This window comes from Nematostella vectensis, chromosome 4, assembly GCF_932526225.1.
Source record: "Nematostella vectensis chromosome 4, jaNemVect1.1, whole genome shotgun sequence".
Lineage (NCBI taxonomy): Eukaryota > Metazoa > Cnidaria > Anthozoa > Actiniaria > Edwardsiidae > Nematostella > Nematostella vectensis.
This window is the reverse complement of record NC_064037.1, coordinates 15061323-15083059: the sequence shown is the minus strand read 5'-3', so window position 1 is coordinate 15083059 and position 21737 is coordinate 15061323. Positions and strand designations below refer to the sequence as shown.

The 21737-nt window shown below is 38.8% G+C and overlaps 4 protein-coding genes and 1 long non-coding RNA gene across 7 annotated transcripts in view; 2 read left to right on the top strand and 3 right to left on the bottom strand.

Annotated features, from left to right (window-relative positions):
* Positions 1–42: 42 nt before the first annotated feature.
* On the bottom strand, positions 43–3329 carry LOC5507266. The gene is made up of 3 exons (XM_001627863.3): positions 3060–3329; positions 2915–2965; positions 43–1313 (listed from the first exon to the last, which is right to left on the bottom strand). The coding sequence occupies exons 1-3, from the start codon at positions 3193–3195 to the stop codon at positions 370–372; spliced, it is 1131 nt and encodes a 376-aa protein (XP_001627913.3). The 5' UTR covers positions 3196–3329; the 3' UTR covers positions 43–369.
* A 95-nt stretch (positions 3330–3424) lies between these two features.
* Positions 3425–10752, top strand: LOC5507270 (E3 ubiquitin-protein ligase DTX4). 3 transcript variants are annotated; one of them, XM_048726517.1, is made up of 7 exons: positions 3425–3821; positions 3889–4283; positions 4314–4412; positions 7477–7623; positions 7913–8074; positions 9197–9286; positions 9624–10752. In XM_048726517.1, the coding sequence occupies exons 1-7, from the start codon at positions 3620–3622 to the stop codon at positions 9840–9842; spliced, it is 1314 nt and encodes a 437-aa protein (XP_048582474.1). In that variant the 5' UTR covers positions 3425–3619; the 3' UTR covers positions 9843–10752. The 3 variants fall into 3 exon arrangements, with proteins under 3 accessions (XP_048582474.1, XP_001627928.3, XP_032231703.2); XM_001627878.3 differs by having other exon boundaries at positions 3889–4412; XM_032375812.2 differs by lacking the exon at positions 9197–9286 and having other exon boundaries at positions 3889–4412.
* Positions 9537–13350, bottom strand: LOC125561858. The gene is made up of 2 exons (XR_007307559.1): positions 12996–13350; positions 9537–9705 (listed from the first exon to the last, which is right to left on the bottom strand). It is a non-coding gene; the product is annotated as an uncharacterized LOC125561858 (long non-coding RNA).
* On the bottom strand, positions 10983–12127 carry LOC5507267 (aspartate beta-hydroxylase domain-containing protein 2). The gene has a single exon (XM_048726519.1). The coding sequence runs from the start codon at positions 12029–12031 to the stop codon at positions 11081–11083; it is 951 nt and encodes a 316-aa protein (XP_048582476.1). The 5' UTR covers positions 12032–12127; the 3' UTR covers positions 10983–11080.
* Positions 13351–15143: 1793 nt separating the features above from the next.
* The window catches only part of LOC5507273 (sushi, von Willebrand factor type A, EGF and pentraxin domain-containing protein 1), a 32468-nt gene continuing 25874 nt past the window's right edge, over positions 15144–21737 (top strand). Inside the window, exons 1-2 of the mRNA XM_048726515.1 lie at positions 15144–15321; positions 16783–16809. The gene's annotated coding sequence lies outside the window, so the exon portion shown is untranslated. The remainder of the gene's footprint in view (positions 15322–16782; positions 16810–21737) is intronic.

Below are 21737 nucleotides of genomic sequence, written 5' to 3'. Positions count from 1 at the left end.
ACTCAGATGATTAAAACTATGATTAATTAATAAGCCAAGTCATTTTTGTAAACTTCACACTTTTATTGATCTGTACAAATTTAACATTACTGTACACTAGAAACCTTGGAATAAAATTTATGTAATTTGCTATTTACATGAAACATACCATTTATGTCTGTCATTTACAAGTTAAGGCATGACCCCTAAAAACAAGTTGGTAAAGTAAAACCATAACACTGCTGAAACTGTGTCAGACATCACTATTTATTAAAACATCCCGTTTTAATTAGAAACACAAAAATGTTGAGCTTGTTAGAAGATAAGTTTGGACCTTTCATTTTAAAACAGTAGATCATATACTGTACACTATTCTATTTTTTGCAAGTATCACATCTCAGGTCCATTTGACTGCTGTGAATGTTCCTTGTGTCTCCAGCCCTTCTCTGGGGATCCTAGTGGTGAAACTATAATTTTGCTAACTTCCTCTGAATGCCTTGGTGTCTTTCCGCGGTAAGAAGTTCCTAGTTCATTACTGGAAATGGGTGGCAGGGGTTCAGGAGCAGCCCGTACAACCACCTGCGGCTCAGGACGAACTCCACTCCTCAAGAATTCCACATACTCATCAGGAGGGGGGCCATCCCTGATACCAGACCTTGGGTATGACTTAGCAATACCCAGACCTGGTCTTGAAGGAGAGGAGCTTCGTCTTGGACGAGTTGGCAAACCCTTACTCTTTGATTTTGCTGATGAGACATTCAACCTGATTTCATTAGGAGAGTCCTGAACACCTACTGCCCGTTGGGACTTTGATTTTGCTATGCTCGTGTCAATAGGGGATGGGGAAGTGGCCGACCGTCTAAATGGCCTCCGCACACGTGGACCAGTAGCTTTCTCTGCAGGAGGTGAGGGTGTGACACAGGTAGCACTACCAGTAGACTCCTCAGCAAAACCAGATACTTCACTGGTAACATTCCCTGAGCTTTCTTTGTGTTTAGCTGAACTGATACTATTTTCTTTTCTTTCTTTTGCTTGTCCTGACAGCATAGCTTGTTCTTGTTTTCGAGAGGCATTTTTTATTTTGGATTGGTGAAGTTGTGTGGTTAGGTAAGCTACAGTGTCTGACTTAGCAGTAAGCTCTTTGGTAAGTATTGAGATGTGCTTATCACGCTCCATGATGTCTTGGTTGTATTTCTGCTCAAAACCATTCAACTGTGTTTCCAAAAGGACAATGCGTTTGTACCCAGTGTCTATGATTGCTTTAAAGTCTGTGTTCTCTGAACGCAGTGTCTTGATGGTTTCCTGTGCTTCAGAAAGCTCTTGGCAAAGTTGCCCTGAAAAGAAAAACAAAACTATTGAATGCTTTTATTATACAGCAAAACACCATTTACAAATTTTACTTTTTGCCACTGACCAAAAAAATCCAATATTTTAAGTAATGGTTTCAAATAAATCACACGTCCACTAAACACTTAAAACATAAAATAACGCGTCGTTACACAGCATCCTTTAACCCTTTCACTCCTGGGTACTTTTGAGCAGCATTGTAAGGAAAACAGACTGAAAACAGAAACCTCCCCCCCCCCCCCCTATTTCAAGTCCAACACTACCAGTTAAGCTAAGCTACCGCTGACCCAAGACGGTATGCCTTGAAGTTTCCAACAATGCACTGTGGTGCCTTTTCTTTCTAGTGATGGCACTGCTACAGCCTGTCGCTTACAACAGTTTTGCTTGTAATTTGCTTAAAAATTACAGCTTTTTCACATCTGGAGAGTGCCTTAGGACATCATGAAGTCTTTTTGGGCATAATTAATGCTGTGCTTATGCATGTTTGCACGCTGAGGTTGATTCAATGGGACAATTCCTTGTCTGGGCTTCACCAAGTGAGAAAGGAATTTTCTAGTGAATGGCCTCATACTCTCCAATGTGGGCCATCTTTGCTACCCAACCTTATTCAAAAATTGTTTTCAGGCTAATTCTGGGTTCCTTGGACCTGGAAATGTTTTGTTTGGCTTCGGGGCAAAGAGACTTAAAAAAACTGTTATGATTCTGGGGGAGGAGATTGCCCGCCTGTCTGTCAAGGTGTTTCCAAGACTCCCATGATGCAGTGCAGGCATGCAAAATAGGCTAAACATGGTGACTCGCTTCTAATGGAGGTTCTAGCATTGATTATTGTGACTGATTGCTGTAAAATGGGACCTGACAGAGCGCAATATAGGTATCTATTTGTGACTTGATCTGTGTTTGCTTGTCTCTATTTGTAGTTTGTAAGTTTAAGCATTTGTTTATGGATTGGTCAGAAATCAAGGTTGATATTTTGACAAAAGAGTCAATTCTATTACATTGCTTAGATGCGCTTTTGAAGGTCGTCTATGCCTTGGATGAATCTATGAGTATCCGGGTCTGGTGATGTTTAGTTTGCATTTTTGACGTTTTGGAGTTGGGCCTATATTTTACAGGCATCTCAGGGCGTTATGGCAATGAAAGACTTAAATATAGCGCACTATAACAGATAGTAATAAATAATAAAGTAATAAATAAAGCATGTTCAAAATTTGACGGTAATTGCCAAAAAAAAATATTATCACGTTATAAAAAAACTTGCAAAAACCGAAGAGAAAAACACAGCATAACAGGAAACTATAACATAGTGACGTCTCAACTCCCATTAAAATATTTCCTGATTATTCAATTATCAGGGGATCTTTGACAAATTCATGGGGCTTGCCAAGAAAATAAATACAATCCGTTTTGCAATCATATGAAACAGCTGTACACTTCTTTCTGGTTGGAATATTCCATTCAAATAAACCAGCAAATTTTTCTTCTCTGAAACATAAATTCTCCCATCTGTATCATTTTAGATGCAGTTTTCGTGTGAAAATGATTAAAGATTCATGTCTGCTTCGTTCGTGATTTCTCGTCAAGTTCTTACCTTCGTCGGTTGTTGAACTTGTCGCGTTCATAGCTATCTTGAACGTAAGTTCTATAATAAAATACAAAAAGAGATTGTTGGTTAGACATATAGTAGTTATTGCTGTGCATTATAAAGTACAGAAGACGCGATTTTTGCCACCAACCTCCGCATTTCTTTTGAAGTTTACTAATTTCGGCGTACAATCCTTTCAGCGTTTGTGCGTGTTCTTGTTGCATAAACAGAACAGAACTTTCAGCATTCTGGAGTTGCAGACGAGTTTGTGCCAATGTTTCTGTCATAATGTAGGGTCAAAAAGCTTCCGTGAAGCGTATTTAAAGCAATTTACGGCGTCGATATAAAAGAACACCTCAACAAACTATTGTACCCAACATGGCCACTGTCGTTGCCACGAACACCAAATATTTGGTGCCTTGGCCTGTGACGTCATAATTAATGCACAAAAAGTCTTTATTACACAAATTATCATTGGCGGAAGAAAATACCCATTTTTCACTAGGACAATGATGCATTTTCTTTGATTTTTCTTTGGGAAAAAAGACTTTATGTGGCCCCGTAGGGAAGGATTTTGTGGCATAAAAATAGTTTATGATTTGTAAAATGCTGTCGTTTTGTGCTCAAATGTAAAGGGCCTCGCTATTGGTCAACTTGAGAGCTGTCAAGATGGCGGATGAATGATACTTTCATTTTCACGTTTTACCAAAAATGGCGGCAAAATGTATAGTTTGGGAATGGCAAGAAAACTCAATGCTATGGCTCCCCTATAGTGCACAACTATCGCAGTTTCTCGAGGATAATTTTGCCAAAAATCTTCATGACAAACATCTGAATCTGGGAGCCGTGGAGCCATCGATGGCTTGTTATGATATTAATTTTGGTCTGATGATACAGACAAGGAAAGATACAGGTATTCACAAATGCATCGATCTTGAGTTTGCAAATCATAACTCTATAACATGTTAATTTACTTTCAGGGACCGTAAGAGGAGTACGGCGGACTGTATGTGCCCATGATTCACCATTTGCTAGGGGTTTTTCCTGGACTTGGGAAGGTGACTATGGTGATTGGATATCTTATGATGTTACCACTGCATGCGATTTGGAAAAAGCATGTGATCTTCAGCACTCTATGCTAGATTTAAGCTCCTGTGCTATCGGCTTGCCAAACATTGTTGACTTTAGAAAGATGGAGCAAATTAACAAGAACACTGGGTTTAGGAGAAAAGTTTTGAGAAAGTCAGATCCACATCCTTATCCTAAAGATACTAAAAGAAGTCCTTCTAAGAGCATGCCAAAAAGTCCAGGAGGACATTCAGCATCAAAAGCACCAGCATCAAATGTATCACCATCAAAGCAAGAGTCCCCTAAATCTGGGAAAGCTTCCAATGTAAAAGAAACCTCAGAGTCAGACAAGAAATCAAAGGCAAAGAAGTTAAAAGTTTCTAAAAGTGGTGTACTGCAGAAATTTTGCAAAACTTCTTCAAACCCGCCAGATGAGGTTGGTGTAAAATATTCACTATTTTCTGAGATTAATCATGAGATGGAGGTCCATTAAGGCGAGATTTTCATGAAAATATTAATATGTGGCCTTGCATATTTTTTATTTCCTGTAATAACAACACTTGTATCACTACTTCCCAATCACCCTACTTTTATATAAATATTTATTTCTTGTTAGGTACTAAAAATATGCATAGGGTCTTATAAACATGGATACATATAGATGCAGATACAGGTTGAGCCACTCCCCTGCCTTCAACTCCTCCCCTTTTGCCGACTGGATCTATCTAGCATCTTTGTCATAAAAGCATGAGTCTTGTCTTGGTATCAGCAATTACCTAAGGTTTGGGAATTCAGATTATTGGCAGTAAATTAATACCATTGCCAAGTTTATTTAAGTATAACTTTTCCAATGATCTCCAGGTTAGAAATTTATTAATCAAAAGTTCACCCCCTATTTTGCCAACTTAAATTACCCACAAACTTTTTGCCATAGGCACCTGTCATACCTGGGTATCAACAAGAAAATATGGATTAAATTATTGTTTATGGTTTAACAAATTAACTAATATTTTCATTGAACCTAGGGATGGAAGGGTGCCTAAAGTTTACTCTGATTCCAAATGGTCACAGACCAATCAAGGGGGGGGGGGGGTATAGGGGCATGTCCCACAGGAAATTTATAAAAATTACGTGTTTAAAACATGCAATCTGCAAAATTTTTGGGGATGCATTTGGCATTTTAGGGATGCATATAGTTAGATAATAAATTCAAGGTGGTTAAGTTTCACCGGTGCTGTATTAAACTTATGGTCATTTAACACATTGACCTCTCAACCGGCCTGTACCGGCTTTGGGAAGTACCCACAACCCAAAAAATTCATAAATTCAAAATAAACACAACAAGATGAAGATACTCAGGCATCAGTCTAAGGGATAAATGGTCTTGCAGATAATATGCATCCAACCAAGGTGTTGGCATCTACTCTCAAGCCAAATAATAGCACAGGTTCTTTGACAAATCTCAAATCGAACAAGGAGAGAAAAGCAAAATCACCCCTCTCAATAAAACGCTCAAAATACCACACAAGGGGGAGAGATCAGCAAACACAGCTCAAGACCCAAATAGATACCTTTATTCTGATCCTCCAGGTACATTTCCTTGGCCTCAAAACACAATGTTCATTCCTTGAAGGATTGTACAACAACGAAAATATCTTTACGTATTGCAAAGCATTCCTGGGAGATCCAGGGGAAAATTCACGAGGGGAGGGCCAGTCAACACTCCTCTCCCCAAAGTCAGATGGTATTTTTATAAGTCTTTTCACCCCGAAGCCAAACAAATCAATTCCAGGTCATACAGACCCAGAATAGCAGTGTAAACAATTTTGGAATCAATTTGGTTTCAGAAAAGACAGCATTTAGGAGAGCTGTGGTGATTCATTAGAAAATTATTTTCTCATCCGGGCAAAGCCAAACAAGAAAAAATCATCATGAATCCACCTTTGCTTGCAAATATCCATAAGCAAAGCACTCAATTATGCCCCAAAAGATGATGTCCCGAGACACTCTCCTAATATGCTCATAGCTGTATTTTTGATGAAAAATACAAGCAACCATCAACTTGTGCTGGCTTCAGCACAACGACGAAGGATTAAAAGTGGGGACCGCAAAGCACTGTTGGAAAGCTTGGATACTGCTGATTAGGTGCAGCTGTGTTTGACTTTGACGGGCTGTATAAAACTCAGAATAGGGGGGGAGGTATCTGTTTTCAGTCTGTTTTTTTGTAAATTCAGCTCCAAAAAAGCCAGGAGTCAATGGGTTAAAACTGAGTGACTTCATTCATCGATTAGTCAGATAATGAATACACTATTCTTACCTGATTCAACCAAATTTGTGTTCTTGAAAGTGTGGCGAGGCAAGTACCAGTTATTCTCTTCGAATACCCCTTGGCAATATCCAAATGGTGTGATTATAATATATAAAAAACAACCTCCCTCACATTATTAATGTAGTTCGTGCCACACAGACAGTAACTAGTGTCAATAATTGACTCCATGACCTCTCGATTCGAAGCAATTTTACGGTGCATTATCCCATCTAGTTGCTGATCTATTGGCACTTCTCCTCTTTGCATGTCTCTCCTATATTCATCCTTTAGAGGCACCGAAAATTCATGTACTGGGCAATTTTGCTCGTGTGGTATCATATGCTAATGTTGAAAGTACAAGAGGTGATTTTGTCAGCCTATTTACCTTACTAAAAAAAACCGAAAATCTTCCCAAATAAAACACAGGGCAAACAAAAATGCCAACTTAGAATGCACTGTCCAGGGGTGATGCTAAAGACATTATGTACTTATTTTACTTAAGAAGGCGACCACTTTCCATTGTCATAACTCATAGAGAATTCGAAAAAACTCTGGTCGCCACACTTTCACCATTAATTCCAACTTCTCGGGATCTGAATTCAGTCAAATTCTACACCATAATCAAAAGGATAACAGTCCTCCTTTCGGCAGACAGGCTATCCACGAGAAACGTCTGCATTTTGTGAAGCCATGCTTAGCTTTTCAAGATTTCAGTTCGAGAGAATGTACAAAGATCACACACTCACACAAGCAGAGAGGCCTTCTTTCTTAGGTGTTGTATCGGGTAACCAATCGGTGAATGAGTGATTCCAGAACACACGCATAATTTTTTATACACGCCCAAATTTTCTTAATGGTTCCTTCCCCTAAACTAGATTTATCACTCACCATCAGGAGCAATATGTCCCGTGGGGGGGGGGGGGAAATGTCGTCTTAGTTTAAAGGAAATAAGTGAAACAACCCAGGAAGCAGGTCTAATGGTGGTTAAATAACAGACAACAGATGGATGCTTTTTTATTGACCGTTCTAAAATTCAAATCTACAAAAAAAAATTTTCTGGGATTTTGAGTGATTTACTGGAATCAGTTGAATTAGTCTGGATTCCACCCCTGAACAGCACTCCCTACCCCCCCCCCCCCCCCCCCAAGAGCTCATGGATTTCATAGTTAATACAATGTTCTGTGCAATTTAGGAGTGTGCCATATGCATTGAGAAGTTATCAAAAGTTTCAGGCTTCTGTCAGACTGCAAGTTCTACTCTTCCTAAGGTCAAACAACTCACAAAATGCAATCATTGCTTCCATGAGGAATGTCTTCTTGAGCTTTTGAAAAACTCTAAGGTACTGTATGCTATTATATACAATATGCAAGTGTAATATTTCATGATAACCATAGACTGTTAGCCGAGGCTCCAGTTGGCTTATTCAGAAAATACTTTTTCAGGATTCCTGTGGCATGTGAGAGAAGGGGAAGGGGGCTGTGGGAAGGGAATCCAGAAACTCAAAAAACAGTTATTTCTGAATAAACCCACTGGAGAGCTGGCTAACAGGCTATGATAGCCACAGTATCGGAAACAATGCGTTTGATGAACAAATAAATAAAACCATTTTAAAGCACTTTTTATTCCAGGGTGGCTGCATACAGTGTCCCACATGTAAGACAATCCATGGTCACAAGATTGGAACCCAACCAGATGGATCAATGACTGTTCACAGTACAAGCCATTCTCTCCCTGGATATCCAGACTGTGGCATGATTACCATCAGATATGACTTCAGACCAGGAATCCAGGTACAGCGAAATTTTGAATTCCCAGTTTTCTAGAAGCGATTTTCTACCGCCCGTTTCGCCGATCGGCATCATTAGAGTGCTACCTTTCTCTTCTCTTAGTATGGGGGAAATTCAATCGCTCAATATTGCCCAAAATGGATTGAAACTTCACAGGGATTTAAATAACAACTACACAAACATGTAAGAAAAGTTTGAAGGAATTTTATTATATTTTTCGTCCCATTTTTTTTTTATTGTAATGCACCATATATTTTACAGTAACTATGAATGAAACACGTAAAATACAGCATTAGCTTGGGGTATCTGTGGGTACATTGCCCCGTAGGAATTGAATTATAGAAAGATGGATGATCTGCCTCTTCTATTTACTTATCTTATGGAACCACCCAAATTGGCATTTTCTAGTAGATTCAGGTGAATGGATTTGGTCAGGAAGATATGCTTTTAATACAGAAACTACACTGGATTTTTCAACAACACAAAATTAATTTTTGCAAAACTAAGTTGCTCTTTTGGGGTTTCATTAGGCCCTGGCAGGCGACGGAACTGTCAGCTATTTTCCATCACGCCCCAGCTTATTTAAGAAAAGTTGATTTAATATTTATTTGAACTGATAAGCTTTCGACCTCTACTTATAAATCTCCACTGCCTACTCTGAAACTTACAAAACTATACCAAAAGATTTCACTGTGTATATGGTTTAACACAGCCCTGCAACAGAAATACACCATATTTTTTTACAAGCAATCAATCAAGAAACAATTATTATCAAAAATACCTAATAAAGAACTACCAAAAATCCAATGTGTATTGCTCCGTGTGTTGTTAAAAAGTAAATTTTTCAGAGCAGCAAGTGCTAATAAGGGATAGCTGCATTGGGCTTTTGTTTCATAACGGCTTAACAAAATAGCTATTAAAAACAAATGAGTTTTAGCAGAACTTATATGAACTTGCTATGTCTTTTATTGTTTTTAATATCCCCCAGGGCTATCACCCCTCGGTGATAAAAAATCCAGATAAAATCAATAGCTTGTTTATTAAACAGTGCATAATCTTATGTATTGCTAGGCCATAATCTATGAATATGTTTTGTTAGACCATAATATATTTTTGGGTTGCTAGGGCCCCGAGCACCCTCACCCTGGTAACAGATATCACACGTCAGGCTTCCCAAGGACCTGCTACCTCCCAGATAATCAAAAAGGGCAAAAGGTCTGTAAGAGAACTAAATAAAGCCTGTGGATTGAAAAAGATATTGATTTGATAGGGAAAATATATGTATGGCAAGTTATTATAGGTCTTGATTAAAAGTGTCATATTTTGTTCTAACTAGTCTTCATACTGTTTAACAAATATGAACTTTGGCACTCACTGATACTGTAACTGTCAATGCTCAATATCTGTGTGACAAACCTTCTCATTCCTGTGCGTCAGTCTCTACCTCTTTTCATTTCCCAATTACCAAAAGTCTTGCTCTCTCTCTCCCTATAAACCCTCATGATCTAGCTGTCAATCTACTGTATATCAGCTTTCCCCTCTCCCCTTGCAGGTTCTAAGACTTCTCCGTGAAGCATGGAGTCGCAGACTCATATTCACCATAGCAACATCGGTAACAACAGGTCTTGAGGACACTGTGGTATGGAATGAGATTCATCATAAAACAGATGCATTCACAAATCACAGTGGACATGGATACCCTGACCCTAAATACCTGGACAATGTTCTGGCTGAACTGGCATCACAAGGTGTGGAAGATGATGGTACCTGACAAGAACTACATAAAGCAAGGCCTTCCTTACTAATGCAGCATTCCCACTACAGCACAAAATAACAAAGAGATGATTGTACCTGACAAGAACTACCATAAAGCCATGTTTACATTACTGATGTAGCATTCTCATTACAGCTCCACATCACAAAGAGATGATGGTACCTGACATAAACCACTGTCACATGAAGACATAATTACATTACTGATTTAGTATTTACACTACAGCCTACATCAAAAGAAGTAGAAATAACTTGGCAATGACTACCATAAAGTCAAGTTTATCCTACTACTTTAGTATTCTCACTACAGCCCCACATCACCAGAAGAAAATGAGTTGGCAAGGACTAACATAAAGCCATGTTTAATCTATGGATGTAGTACAGGGCCAAAGGAAGGGGGTTTGGGTGATTCATCCCATTCTTCTTAACAGTCTGCCACAATGAAGAATATTATTGAGTACCACTGCAGGCTACAGAAGGAAGGCACATCTAAAGAATATGGTTTGCATAAAGAGTTAACAAACCCCTGTTAAAAATCATGGTAACAGGCTGAATTTTGTAACACCTAAATGTACAGTATTTACTCTGATAGTTTCCGTACTCAGTGAAGCAAGAATAGATTGCATGAATGTCTACTGTAGTTTACCCTTTGCAAAATGCAATGGACAACAAAATTCACTTTCTCAATGAGAACATGTACTCTTTATTGTGATTCCTTTATTGTGATACTTATTTGCTGTTATAAGTTACACCATGAAATAATATGTAATGTTGAGTAAAAGGTTATTACAGTGTTTAGGTTTTCCTTAAAAACAACTGTTGAGTGTGCAGATATAATAGATTGTTATAAAATTATTAAACATACTGTACCTATTTTAATGAAAAAATACAATCTAACTAGAAAACAACGCTATGTATATGTTGTGGTTTGAAATGCTTCTTGGTTTGAAATTGTTAAAACCAGTTTGAAAAAAATTCAAACCAAGAAGCATTTCAAACCACAACAAATGTGGCATGGTTTGATTTTTTTTCAAACTGGTTTTAACAATTTCAAACCAAGAAGCATTTCAAACCACAACATATACAACGCTTGAAGTTATCACTGGATCTGGAAATGGAAGGACCTGCTTTTATATTATTTGCCATAAAACTTCTTCCTACTTCCCATTCCCAAATTCTGATGAAAGTTAACTTAATTTTCAACACACAAATACCATGTAAGGTTACCAAAACCTTTCAGCGAGAGGATTCAATCCAGTTGAAGTTTGAGAACAAATGGCAAATAGCCTTTCTTTCTGCAACGCTGACATCTGGATGCCATAAATCCAACATCAGTACAATTCTCCTTCCTGATGGGCCAGAATGGCTGACTTCGTGCAAGAATGAATCATCGAACACCAGTGGAACTCCCCTTCTCCACTGTCGCTCCTCCAAATCAACTGTCAACTTGCACCCACTTGGGACAACCAGTGGCACATGGCAACGTACTCGGCAGTTAGTTGGTCCGTAGTGGGGAGATATCAAAGTACCTGGGGTGATAACTGATATAACAGCATTACCAAAAGCACAGCCTGTCATAAAGGGCCTCACTTTCTCAACCAAGGCAGTAGTTTGCGGACAGCGACGGCAGTTATTCTCTACTTTCTCCCCTTGATTGTAGAGATGAAAGATATACCAACTCCCAGAAGGTGAAGTATTATGCACCCACCCTTCTGACAAATCTTTTATAACAGTCTCAACCTCGGAAGTTATAACATCGATATTTGCCTCGCTGCACAGTTCTTGTATATCGCAGCTATACACCCCGTCGTGCCAGGGTTTTGAGTTTAATCCCAGTAAAGCTAAGGTTGTAGGGCGCTGAGGTGAGCAAGACCTCTCGTAGTCAACCACCCTGGTACCTTCAATGATAGACTCATTCAGACGGTCCAAATCTTCGGGCTTTGCCCCTGATTCATGCAGGTATTCACGGAGTTTGATTAAAAGTAATTCTTTCTCGAGTAGCGAAGAGCGACAACGGATGCAGTTTGGCGAAGAACACGAGTCATCCTCCACCCCTTTCGATGAAAACGGGTACTTGATATGCCTCAAAAACTCGTTTAGAAAAACAAATACGAAGAACACGGTAACAGCAATAAGGCTGTTGACAATGATGTAGTACCAGAATGTCGATTCACCGGGAACAGTCATCTATTTTGTATGTACAGGACAATATTTGTGCACTATGCGTACCAGACTGTCCGCCATTTTGGTTGAGCTAGAGCCCAGTACCGCGCGACCTGCAGTATCTCATCTGATATCTCCGATAATATCTACCAATCAGGTGACTGCGAGGTTGTCTGCCCCTATCCTTCTGCGCAGAGCTCTCTGTGTCGCTCGATCGTTTTTGCTCCACATCAAAGTAAACAAGCGACACAGAAAGCTCTGCGCAAGAGGGTAGACTGCCCCCGGTGCTGATTCACGAAACACCGTTCGAAACGCCGAACGAAATATCTGATGGTTTTATTCTAGAAAGAGAAATCTTACGCTATTTGTTAATATTTCGAGATTAAACTGTCGTCGGCTTAGATAAAACGCTTTATCTAATAGAAAAAGTTTTCAAGGCTAGACCCAACCTCACGGTTATCCAAGATGGGTTTAGTACCTCATAAAATCGCGTATTTTAGGTAAAAAAAACGGCTCATACTTTGTGTATTAAGGACTCACAATGTCAATAACCTACTAAATATGAACTTTTGTCTTTAAAATTTAAATGTATTTTTTTCTAAATCTGCGATTATCGCAATTATCGGGGGTTTTTACATTGGCTTAAAAGAGGTTGAGATGGATTTAATAAATAGGGGGCTTTGTGTCTGTCACCTAGACACCACAGACGAACGAAAGGGTTTAGATATGCCTCCTCAATCAGAAAGTTATATGTGAATCTTTTCTTGAGAATATTAAAGGATTTACATGTTCTGAAGATGAAAATCTGTAGAAACTCTTGTTGCAAATAGCGCAAAATGGCACAGGAATTGTCACAAATTTGCGGTATAAATGCTTGAAAGCACTCTTGAAAGCTTGAAAGTTCTCTTAAAAGAACGAAAAAAGCTGACTAGCAGAGGCACTACGAAAAAAACAGTGCCAATTGCTCCCTACAGAAAAAAGTACGTACCTTTTTTGTGATGTCCGAGCTCCACAATGAGCACGAGACACGCTTTGAAGGACAGAGTTTGAGAGATATTTCCTCAGTCGCAGGATCAGTTATCGGCGGACCGTTATTGGGGGGAGGGGGTGAATAAAATACTTAGACGGCTCAGGAGGGGTTTTGTGGGGAGATTTCATACGTAGAAAGTATTATAAGTCAAAATTGTCTTGTGTACCTGACAAAATAGACACGATCAAATCAATGGATTTTCTATAGCGTTATAACGGGTTTTCTGTGGTGGTTAAGAGATTGTGAGCTTGAGCTTGCCTCTCCCCTTCCCTGCGTCATCTACGAGCACAGGCGACCAGGTGGTAGCGCCAGGGACTGGGCCCGATTAATAGTTTCCCTCGTAGAAAGAATACTTGTGCCAACACAGGCTTCTCACCCGCTACAATGAAGGATTTCTAAGGACATACGGAAATCACGCAAATAAACATCTATGAGTTATATCTCCATGCTCTATTCATGAAATAAACCTAGTTGGGACGTAAATGGATCCGTCTGTGGTGTTTTTTCTTCCTAAGAATCTCAATTTTACGAGTTTAGAGCGATATAAGTTTGCCTCAGATCTTTGAGTCGATACTAAGTATGTTAATGAGACAAGGCTGGCATCTTTATTCTGACTACCTCAGCTCCAGCGCGATTTTCTGCCGGACTTCAAGCAGTACGAAATCACTGACTCCGGTACAGGATGGGAGAGGGACGGAACTATCTCCGAATCGAGTTTTTAAGCAATCCGCCTAAAAACCTGCGAGAAATGATTTTTTGAACGTCAATTTTAGCTTCCGTCGATGATCGGGACATAGCAGCTGGTCAAATGGCATCCTTGGAATGTAATTTGCATAGACAGCGTAGCCCCACACTACCCTAGACATATCTTTGTCCCTTCTCCAACCCTCTTCTAGATCGACCGGTTGCAAACGTCGACAGTCTGCATGTACTCCTCATAGCTGTACAAGTGACGTTTCACACAACAACTCACAATTTAGATGTTAGTGAGGAAACCATGACAAAGACAAGTCGGGTCTAGGGTGATGTTGGGCTAACTTATATCGCTCTAAACTCGTAAAATTGAGATTCTTAGGAAGAAAAAACACCACAGACGGATCCATTTACGTCCCAAATAGGTTTATTTCATGAATAGAGCATGGAGATATAACTCATAGATGTTTATTTGCGTGATTTTCGTATGTCCTTAGAAATCCTTCATTGACGCGGGTGGGAAGCCAGTGTCCTGACACACGAATATAATGGACATTCAAAAGAATAAAAATCATCAAACTTGGAAAGTAAACAAGGGAATTAAACAAAAACAAAATATAAAGAGCCCAAATATTTCATTTTATCGCAGAAACTACCGTGGGAAAATACCAGATTGGTTTGACCCATCACTGTGTGAGCAATGTTCTATACTTTGTACGGTATAAGACCACCCACTCGCAGATCAAACTTTGAGTAAAAGTAAGTGAAAGCTTTTTTGTTATGTAAATGCTGGTAATTACTAAAGAAACAAAATCGATATGAAAAATACCACCAACCACATTTGACAATAAGTTATTCCACGGGCCACCCAAGCTCATGATTGAAATTCTATAGTGATTCGGGGGATAGAAATCCAGTTAACATACTAAAAGTAGGCCTTATAATTTGTTTAAAATTATGAATAAGAAGATTAGATTACAAAAGTTAACCCCAACTCTCCCAAAACAATAACAATAATCACTGCATGCTTTGATCTAAATGTTTCCATTTCTACACTAGTAGTCTGACAACTTTTTAATTATTCTTTGTAGCCATAAGCAGGTTTTCATAATTGGTTTTGAACATTGTTTCCATACTTCGAATTCGGGTAGAAAATATTTTTATTCATTCATTCGCTATTTCATGTTATGTTGTCATGTTGTTTTTTAGTATTAACAAAGTTTTTGATGAGCCCCGCCACAACAACACAAGTCTTGCTGAGCTTTTAGTTACTTAAGTAACCCTCAGTAACTTCATAACGCTCCTTTCAAACAATGAAAAGGTTGCTATGATTTCCTCAATTGATACCAAATTTTTAATTTACTTTGGCATAGCAAAAAACGTCATGCTGAGTGGTTTTGTCTAAATATATCGTCACCTAAAGCTGCAAACCCACTTTCAGAACCTCACATAACATCCAAGCGTGAAACTGGACACATCAATTTCGATGTTGTCCCGAGAACTCTAATCAGGAAGAACCCTTCCAGAGTCGCGATTCCTGATAACTCAAGACTTGCTTTGGATACAATTCTGGTCGTACTAATGACAATTGGTGAGTTTTCTATGTTAATATTTATATATACAGGTTCTTGGTCTAACTAATTTCCCATCCCCCTAATTTTTGGAAACAAATATGCCGTAGGATTTTCTACAAGATGTCTCCTACGTTTTTTTTTAGATACTTCATGGACAAAGCTTTACTCCTAAGCAAAGTTTACACAAAGTAATTATCTTCTAAACTGAGTACATGCCTACCAAAACCTAATATTCTGAATGTCCCCCTTCAATTTTTATCGCTCTTGGCCTGCTAGCTTTGATTGCGATGTTGCACAGTATAGACGGCTTGATAATTTTCCAGGCTGGTCTTAGACTTATTTTTAGATGATCCATTCTCTCGAGGATAGGCAAAGAGTAAAGTAGTAAAAGAGGAAAGCTTCCCAGTCTTCTAGAGTTAGATGTTCAAGATTTCGAATTTTGACGATCAAAGTTCATATAAACACTATATGAGCTTGGTCTGCCTGTGGTTTTGTATCATTTTTTTATTTCTTTTGGTATTCCTCTTCTTTGTTTTTCTTCGAATATCTCGCCTTAAACTACACAGCGCACGGATTTTCCTAGTTAGCTATTTATATCACTAAAAACCCATTATCCTGATGTCACCACGTGCGCAGACCCGTACGAGGATGGGCGATGAACACGAAAACCAATTTAACGCAACGATTTTAATATCGACGCTGACAAACTCAACGACTCACAATGGTACACTTAAGTCTTGATTGCGGCGGTTTTCTGTGACAAATAACAGTCATAAGTACTAAAAAAATGACATAAACAACAGAGAAATTACAAACTTACCAGTGCGGCTTTCTGCGCTGCAATGCGTCAACATTATCTACCCACGTCAAGCCTCGGACTGGGAGTTTTTTTTATCTATTTCACAATAAATATGGTCTTTCTTGTTATTGCTTGTTAGTGTAATTATTATGAAATAAATTTTTTTTATTGAGGGCCATAAGTTTTCCCTCTTAAAATAAAGCTTCACAACTACTTTCCCGTTGACCGATTTTTTGCAGTTTTGGATTGACTTCAGTATACTAAATTTTATAAAGACAATTTATTCAGGAAACCTGGCTATCGGTAGCCCGATAATTTATAAATGGACAAATGTTTTATTGCATTGAAATTGAAAATCTATTGCATCCTATTTTCAGATGTGGCCCAACATAACAGGACACTATCATTAAAGAAAACATTCGAGAAATATCAATGCTTCAAATCTAGTACACATAAAAAAAACATTCACAACAGCGGTTACCCTAAAATTAAAAATCAATTCATTTCTTTTGTTGACATCTTTAATATAGTTTTTAATATAGTTATCTTTTTACTCGATATTGCAAAGATAAAGTTTTTCATATTGGTAATTGCGCAATATAAATGTTATAAATTATTAATTATTATTTCTATAATTGAAAAAGTACGGTGTCTAATTCGCACACTTTTCATTTTTCAGGTAATGAGAGAGTCGTCGAAACATTAGGTAAGAGAAGAAAACAAGAGCTAAAGGACTGGCTAATCATTCATGAGTTCTCTCAGATAAAAATCTGACCACCCCCGAAAAAAACAAAAAGGAATTTTTTTATACGTTTGCAGTACCTCCAATGGACGTTTATTTTCGGATTTGGCTACATACCAGAGTGATCTAGCTTATGCTTTATAGTTTATTTCTACAAATAGCACGTCTATTTGAGAACCAAAAGTGGACCTACGGTCGTTGTGTGTGTGTGTGTGGTGGTGGTGGGGGGGGGGGGGGCGTTCGCTGTAATGTTCCGTAGGAGAGTCGGGCTGCTCTGGTTCTGGTAGTTTTACTTCGGGAGCTTGTTCGTTGGTCTTAAGAAGGTGTCGTCGATTTCGTCTTAGCTCCTGACCTGTCTCTGTCTGTATGATGTATGAGCGAGGAGTTCCAGCTTCTTGTTTGACAGTTGCTGGTATCCATTTCTTCTTGTCATAGACTCTCACTCCCTCGTTAGGTGTAAGGGGTGCTAGTGGTTTTGCACCTCTATTGAAGTATTTGGCTTGTTTGTCTTGACATGCCTTTAGCTCTTCCCTAACGCCAGTAGGGACACTAGGAACTAGCAATTCCTTGTTGACAGGAAGCTTAGATCTTGTAGTGCGGCTCATAAGAAGTTGAGCAGGAGAGTAGCTCATTCCTGTTACTGGGGTGTTGCGATACTCCAGTAGTGCAATGTACGGATCGTCAGATTTCTTCAGGATGCGCTTTATTATCTGTACAGCCTTCTCGCTGCGTCCATTGGACTGTGGAAATCGGGGACTACATATTGTAAGTTTGAAGTTCCAGTCTTTGGCGAAATCCTTAAATTCCTTTGAGTTGTATGGCACGTTGTCTGCCACGAATTCTTCTGGAATTCCGTGCCTTGCAAAGATCGATTTCATGTGTGATTTTACTGTAGCGGCTGTCTTGTCACGCAATAGACAAACTTCAATAAATTTAGAGTAGTAATCAACTACAACTAAATAGTCCTTTCCCTTAAGTTCCATTAGGTCAGATCCAACTTTTTGCCAGGGTCGTTTCGGTCGTTCATGTGGTAGCATTGGCTCTTTGATGTTCTTATGCTGGTGTTCCATGTAGACTTTACATTTGCTGACTTTTTCGTAGATGTCACGCGACATACCAGGACAATAAATAATAGCTCTGGCACGCGCTTTGCATTTTTCTATGCCGAGATGGCTTTCGTGAATGAGGTTTAACATCGTTTCCTTCATAGATGTAGGAATAATTAGTTGATTTCCCTTAAAAAGTAGGCCTTCAGCCTCACTAAGTTCGTCTCTAATTGTCCAGTAAGGTGCAATGATTGGTTTGACCTCTCTCTTGTGGCTGGGCCATCCCTTAATTAGTTGTTTTCGTAACTCTTGTAGGGTCACGTCATTTTCGGATGCGTGTTTTAGCTCTAAGAGCCTGTGAGTTGTCGCCGGGATTTCCTTGACAAAACTGTGGACACAAACTTCAATGTCCTCATTGAGATCCTGTTGTTCGTCCGTGTCTTCAATCAGAAATGCCCTTGACAGCGTATCCGCAATAAACATTTCTTTTCCGGGTACAAAGTGTACCGTGATGTTGTATTTCTGTAATCTGATAAGTAGGCGTTGAATGCGACAGGGTGTTTGAGATAATGGTTTAGCCATTATCGCCTCGAGTGGCTTGTGATCGCTGTGCACGATCGCCAACAGTTCCTTTTCGACCTGGGCGTAGTTTCTCTCAGCATCCGTTAGTGATCGTGAAGCGTAAATTACAGGGTGTCCCTCCTGAATCAAACATCCTCCCATTCCGTTTTGTGAGGCGTCACATTGGATAACTATTTCTTCATTGATGTCAAAATAGCGTAGTACTGGGCTATTTGTTAGCGCTTCCTTTATCTTATCCACTGCTTGTTTGTGTTCGTCATACTAAACCCATTGTGCGTTTTTCTTTAGAAGTGACCTCAAAGGTGCCGTGATTTCCGACATATTCGGAATGTATTGTGACAGGTAATTAACCATGCCAAGTAATCGTTGTAGATCTTGTTTGGTTTCCGGTTGTGGCATTTCCTTAATTGCCTTTATTTTCTCTGGGTCAGGTTTAAATCCGTCGGCTGTGACAATATTTCCAAGATATTTGAATTGATTCACGCGTAGTTGGATCTTGTCACGGTTAAACCTGATGTTACGTTCCCTTGCGCGTAGTAACACACGGCTCAGAGCTTCGTCGTGCTCCGCCTTGTCGCTCCCTGCGATGATGATGTCATCGTGTACCGCTAAAACTCCAGGAATGTCACTGAAATTATCATCAACCAATTTCTGTGCTACATCAGCAGCTACAGAAATTCCAAAAGGCATTCTATCGAACTTGTGTCTTCCGAAAGGCGTGTTGAATGTGCACAAGTACGAAGATTCCTCGTCGAGTTTCTTGTGCCAATAACAATTGGACATGTCAATGACGGTGAAAACCCTTTTCCCGCTCAGTTTACTTGACAATGTCTCTGCGGTTGGCGGCTTGTAGTGCTCGCGCTTGATTGCATTGTTCAGTTCCTTTGGATCTATACACAGACGCAAGGTTCCGTTTTTCTTTTCTACGATAACTAAACTGCTAACCCAGTCAGTCGCTTTTTCCATTTTGCTTATGACACCCATTTTGGTCAACTTCTCCAGGGTTTCCTTTAACTTGGGCATCAGACTAAGGGGTACCTTGCGTGGCGGATGGATTGTAGGTTGAGCCTCATTACTCAAAGTGATATGGTACTCGCCATCCACGAGTCCAAGTCCTTAAAAAATATCATTGAATTCGTTGAGAATTTCTGCATCTCCTTTTCTTATTTCTCTCACGTTTCTGCCGATAAGCTGGTGAAATCGCTCGCACGTGAAGACGATCGCCAACAGTTCCTTTTCGACCTGGGCGTAGTTTCTCTCAGCATCCGTTAGTGATCAGCATCCGTTAGTGATCGCCATCCACGAGTCCAAGTCCTTAAAAAATATCATTGAATTCGTTGAGAATTTCTGCATCTCCTTTTCTTATTTCTCTCACGTTTCTGCCGATAAGCTGGTGAAATCGCTCGCACGTGAAGACGATCGCCAACAGTTCCTTTTCGACCTCATTCATTCATTCATTTTTTATTTTGCACTATTTTGAATAAGATAAAGAATATTTGGATACAGGTAGAAAAAAGGGGAAGTTAACTATTTACGGTACTTAAGAAGAAAAAAAATTTAAGGTGCGCAGTGACCATAGAAGCATAAGCTTTCGAGATGGTCACTGCCACAGTCAGATTTCGAGGGTCTTACAGGATATTATTATAATATTATTATAATATTATTATTATTATTATATTTTTTTTTTTTTTTTTTTTACAATATATAATATATAAATAAACAAAATATAATATTTTAGAGTGAGGAAAAGTAAATCTGGCCAGGGTGGATCAATATTAATTCTGATTATTTAATAAATGCAATTTCAGTTGTTCTATGAAGGAATTGTAAGGTAAGGACTTAATGCAATTTGGTATTTTTTCCCAAAATCTAGAAGACATGGCTGTAAATTTAGTTAATCCATAATTGGTTTTGGAAGCTGGCCTAAAGAGATTGCCTTTGGAAGCATATCTGGTATTATGTGAGTGAACTTGAGTGGCAGGCAGGATTAGATTACATAATGGCTTAGGCATAGTATCAGGAAAGTGTTGGAGCTTATAAACAAGAGATGATATCCTTAGATTATGTATGTTATCAAGATTCAGGATCCTAAGCAGTTGGTAATAATTCGATGGACTTTCCCTTTGGGGAGCAAAGAAAATAGAGCGAATGCATTTATTCTGCTTCGTTTTGATAGGGCGAAGCCGTGTTTGGCTTGCCGAGCCCCAGCTCATTATACCATAAGAAATATATGGGTAAATTAAATTATAGTATAGTTGTGTTAAAGTAGTCAAGGGAAGAAAATAACGTAACTTGGAAATGATTCCAAGATTTTTTGCGAGGCATTTATTAACATGATTTAGTTGTGAATTCCATTTGAGATGTTCATCAATAAAGACACCTAAGTATTTTATGTTGTTAGTATTCTTTATACCATATGCTGTTAAGTCAATAGAAACACTTTTTCTGGGGGAGGTGACAGTGATATGATGCGTTTTCTTAAAATTAATGGACAACTTGTTAGCGTTACAGTATTTGATGACATTGTCTAATTCACTATTAACAGTGGTTTCTAAATCTTTGGGGTTTTTTGAAGTATAAAATAGATTTGTATCATCTGCAAATATTCTAAATTTCAGTTTCTTAGAAGAGTTGGGGAGATCATTAATATATAAGAGGAATAATAAGGGACCAAGAGTAGATCCTTGAGGAACTCCGCAAGAGATTGGTAGCATAGATGATTCCGCATTGCCAATTTTAACAAACTGATGACGATTAGAGAGATAACTAGAAAACCATTTTGCGGGGGTTCCCCTGACTCCATATTTGTACATTTTAGCTAATAAGATGTCGTGGTTAATAGTATCAAATGCCTTTGAAAAATCTAAGAAAATAGCACATGTAGTCATACCTTGGTCAATAGAAGACTTGAGGGTCTCAACAGTTTCTAATATGGCATGTTCGGTTGAATGGCCTTTCCGAAATCCAAATTGAAATTCAAATAAAATTTTATGTTTTTCAAGAAAAAAAATCAGCTGGTTGTAGATAAGCTTCTCAAGAATCTTACTAAATGAACAGATTATTGATATTGGTCTATAATTCCCTGGTTCAGTGGCATCCCCACTTTTATATATAGGAGTAACTCTTGAGATTTTGAAAATATCAGGGACTTCACCACTTGCTATAGATTCATTATAAATGGCAGTAAAAGGAGAGGCTAGGATGGATGCTGACAATTTTATAAATTTATTAGGAATAGTAATATATGATTTATTTTCATTAAGA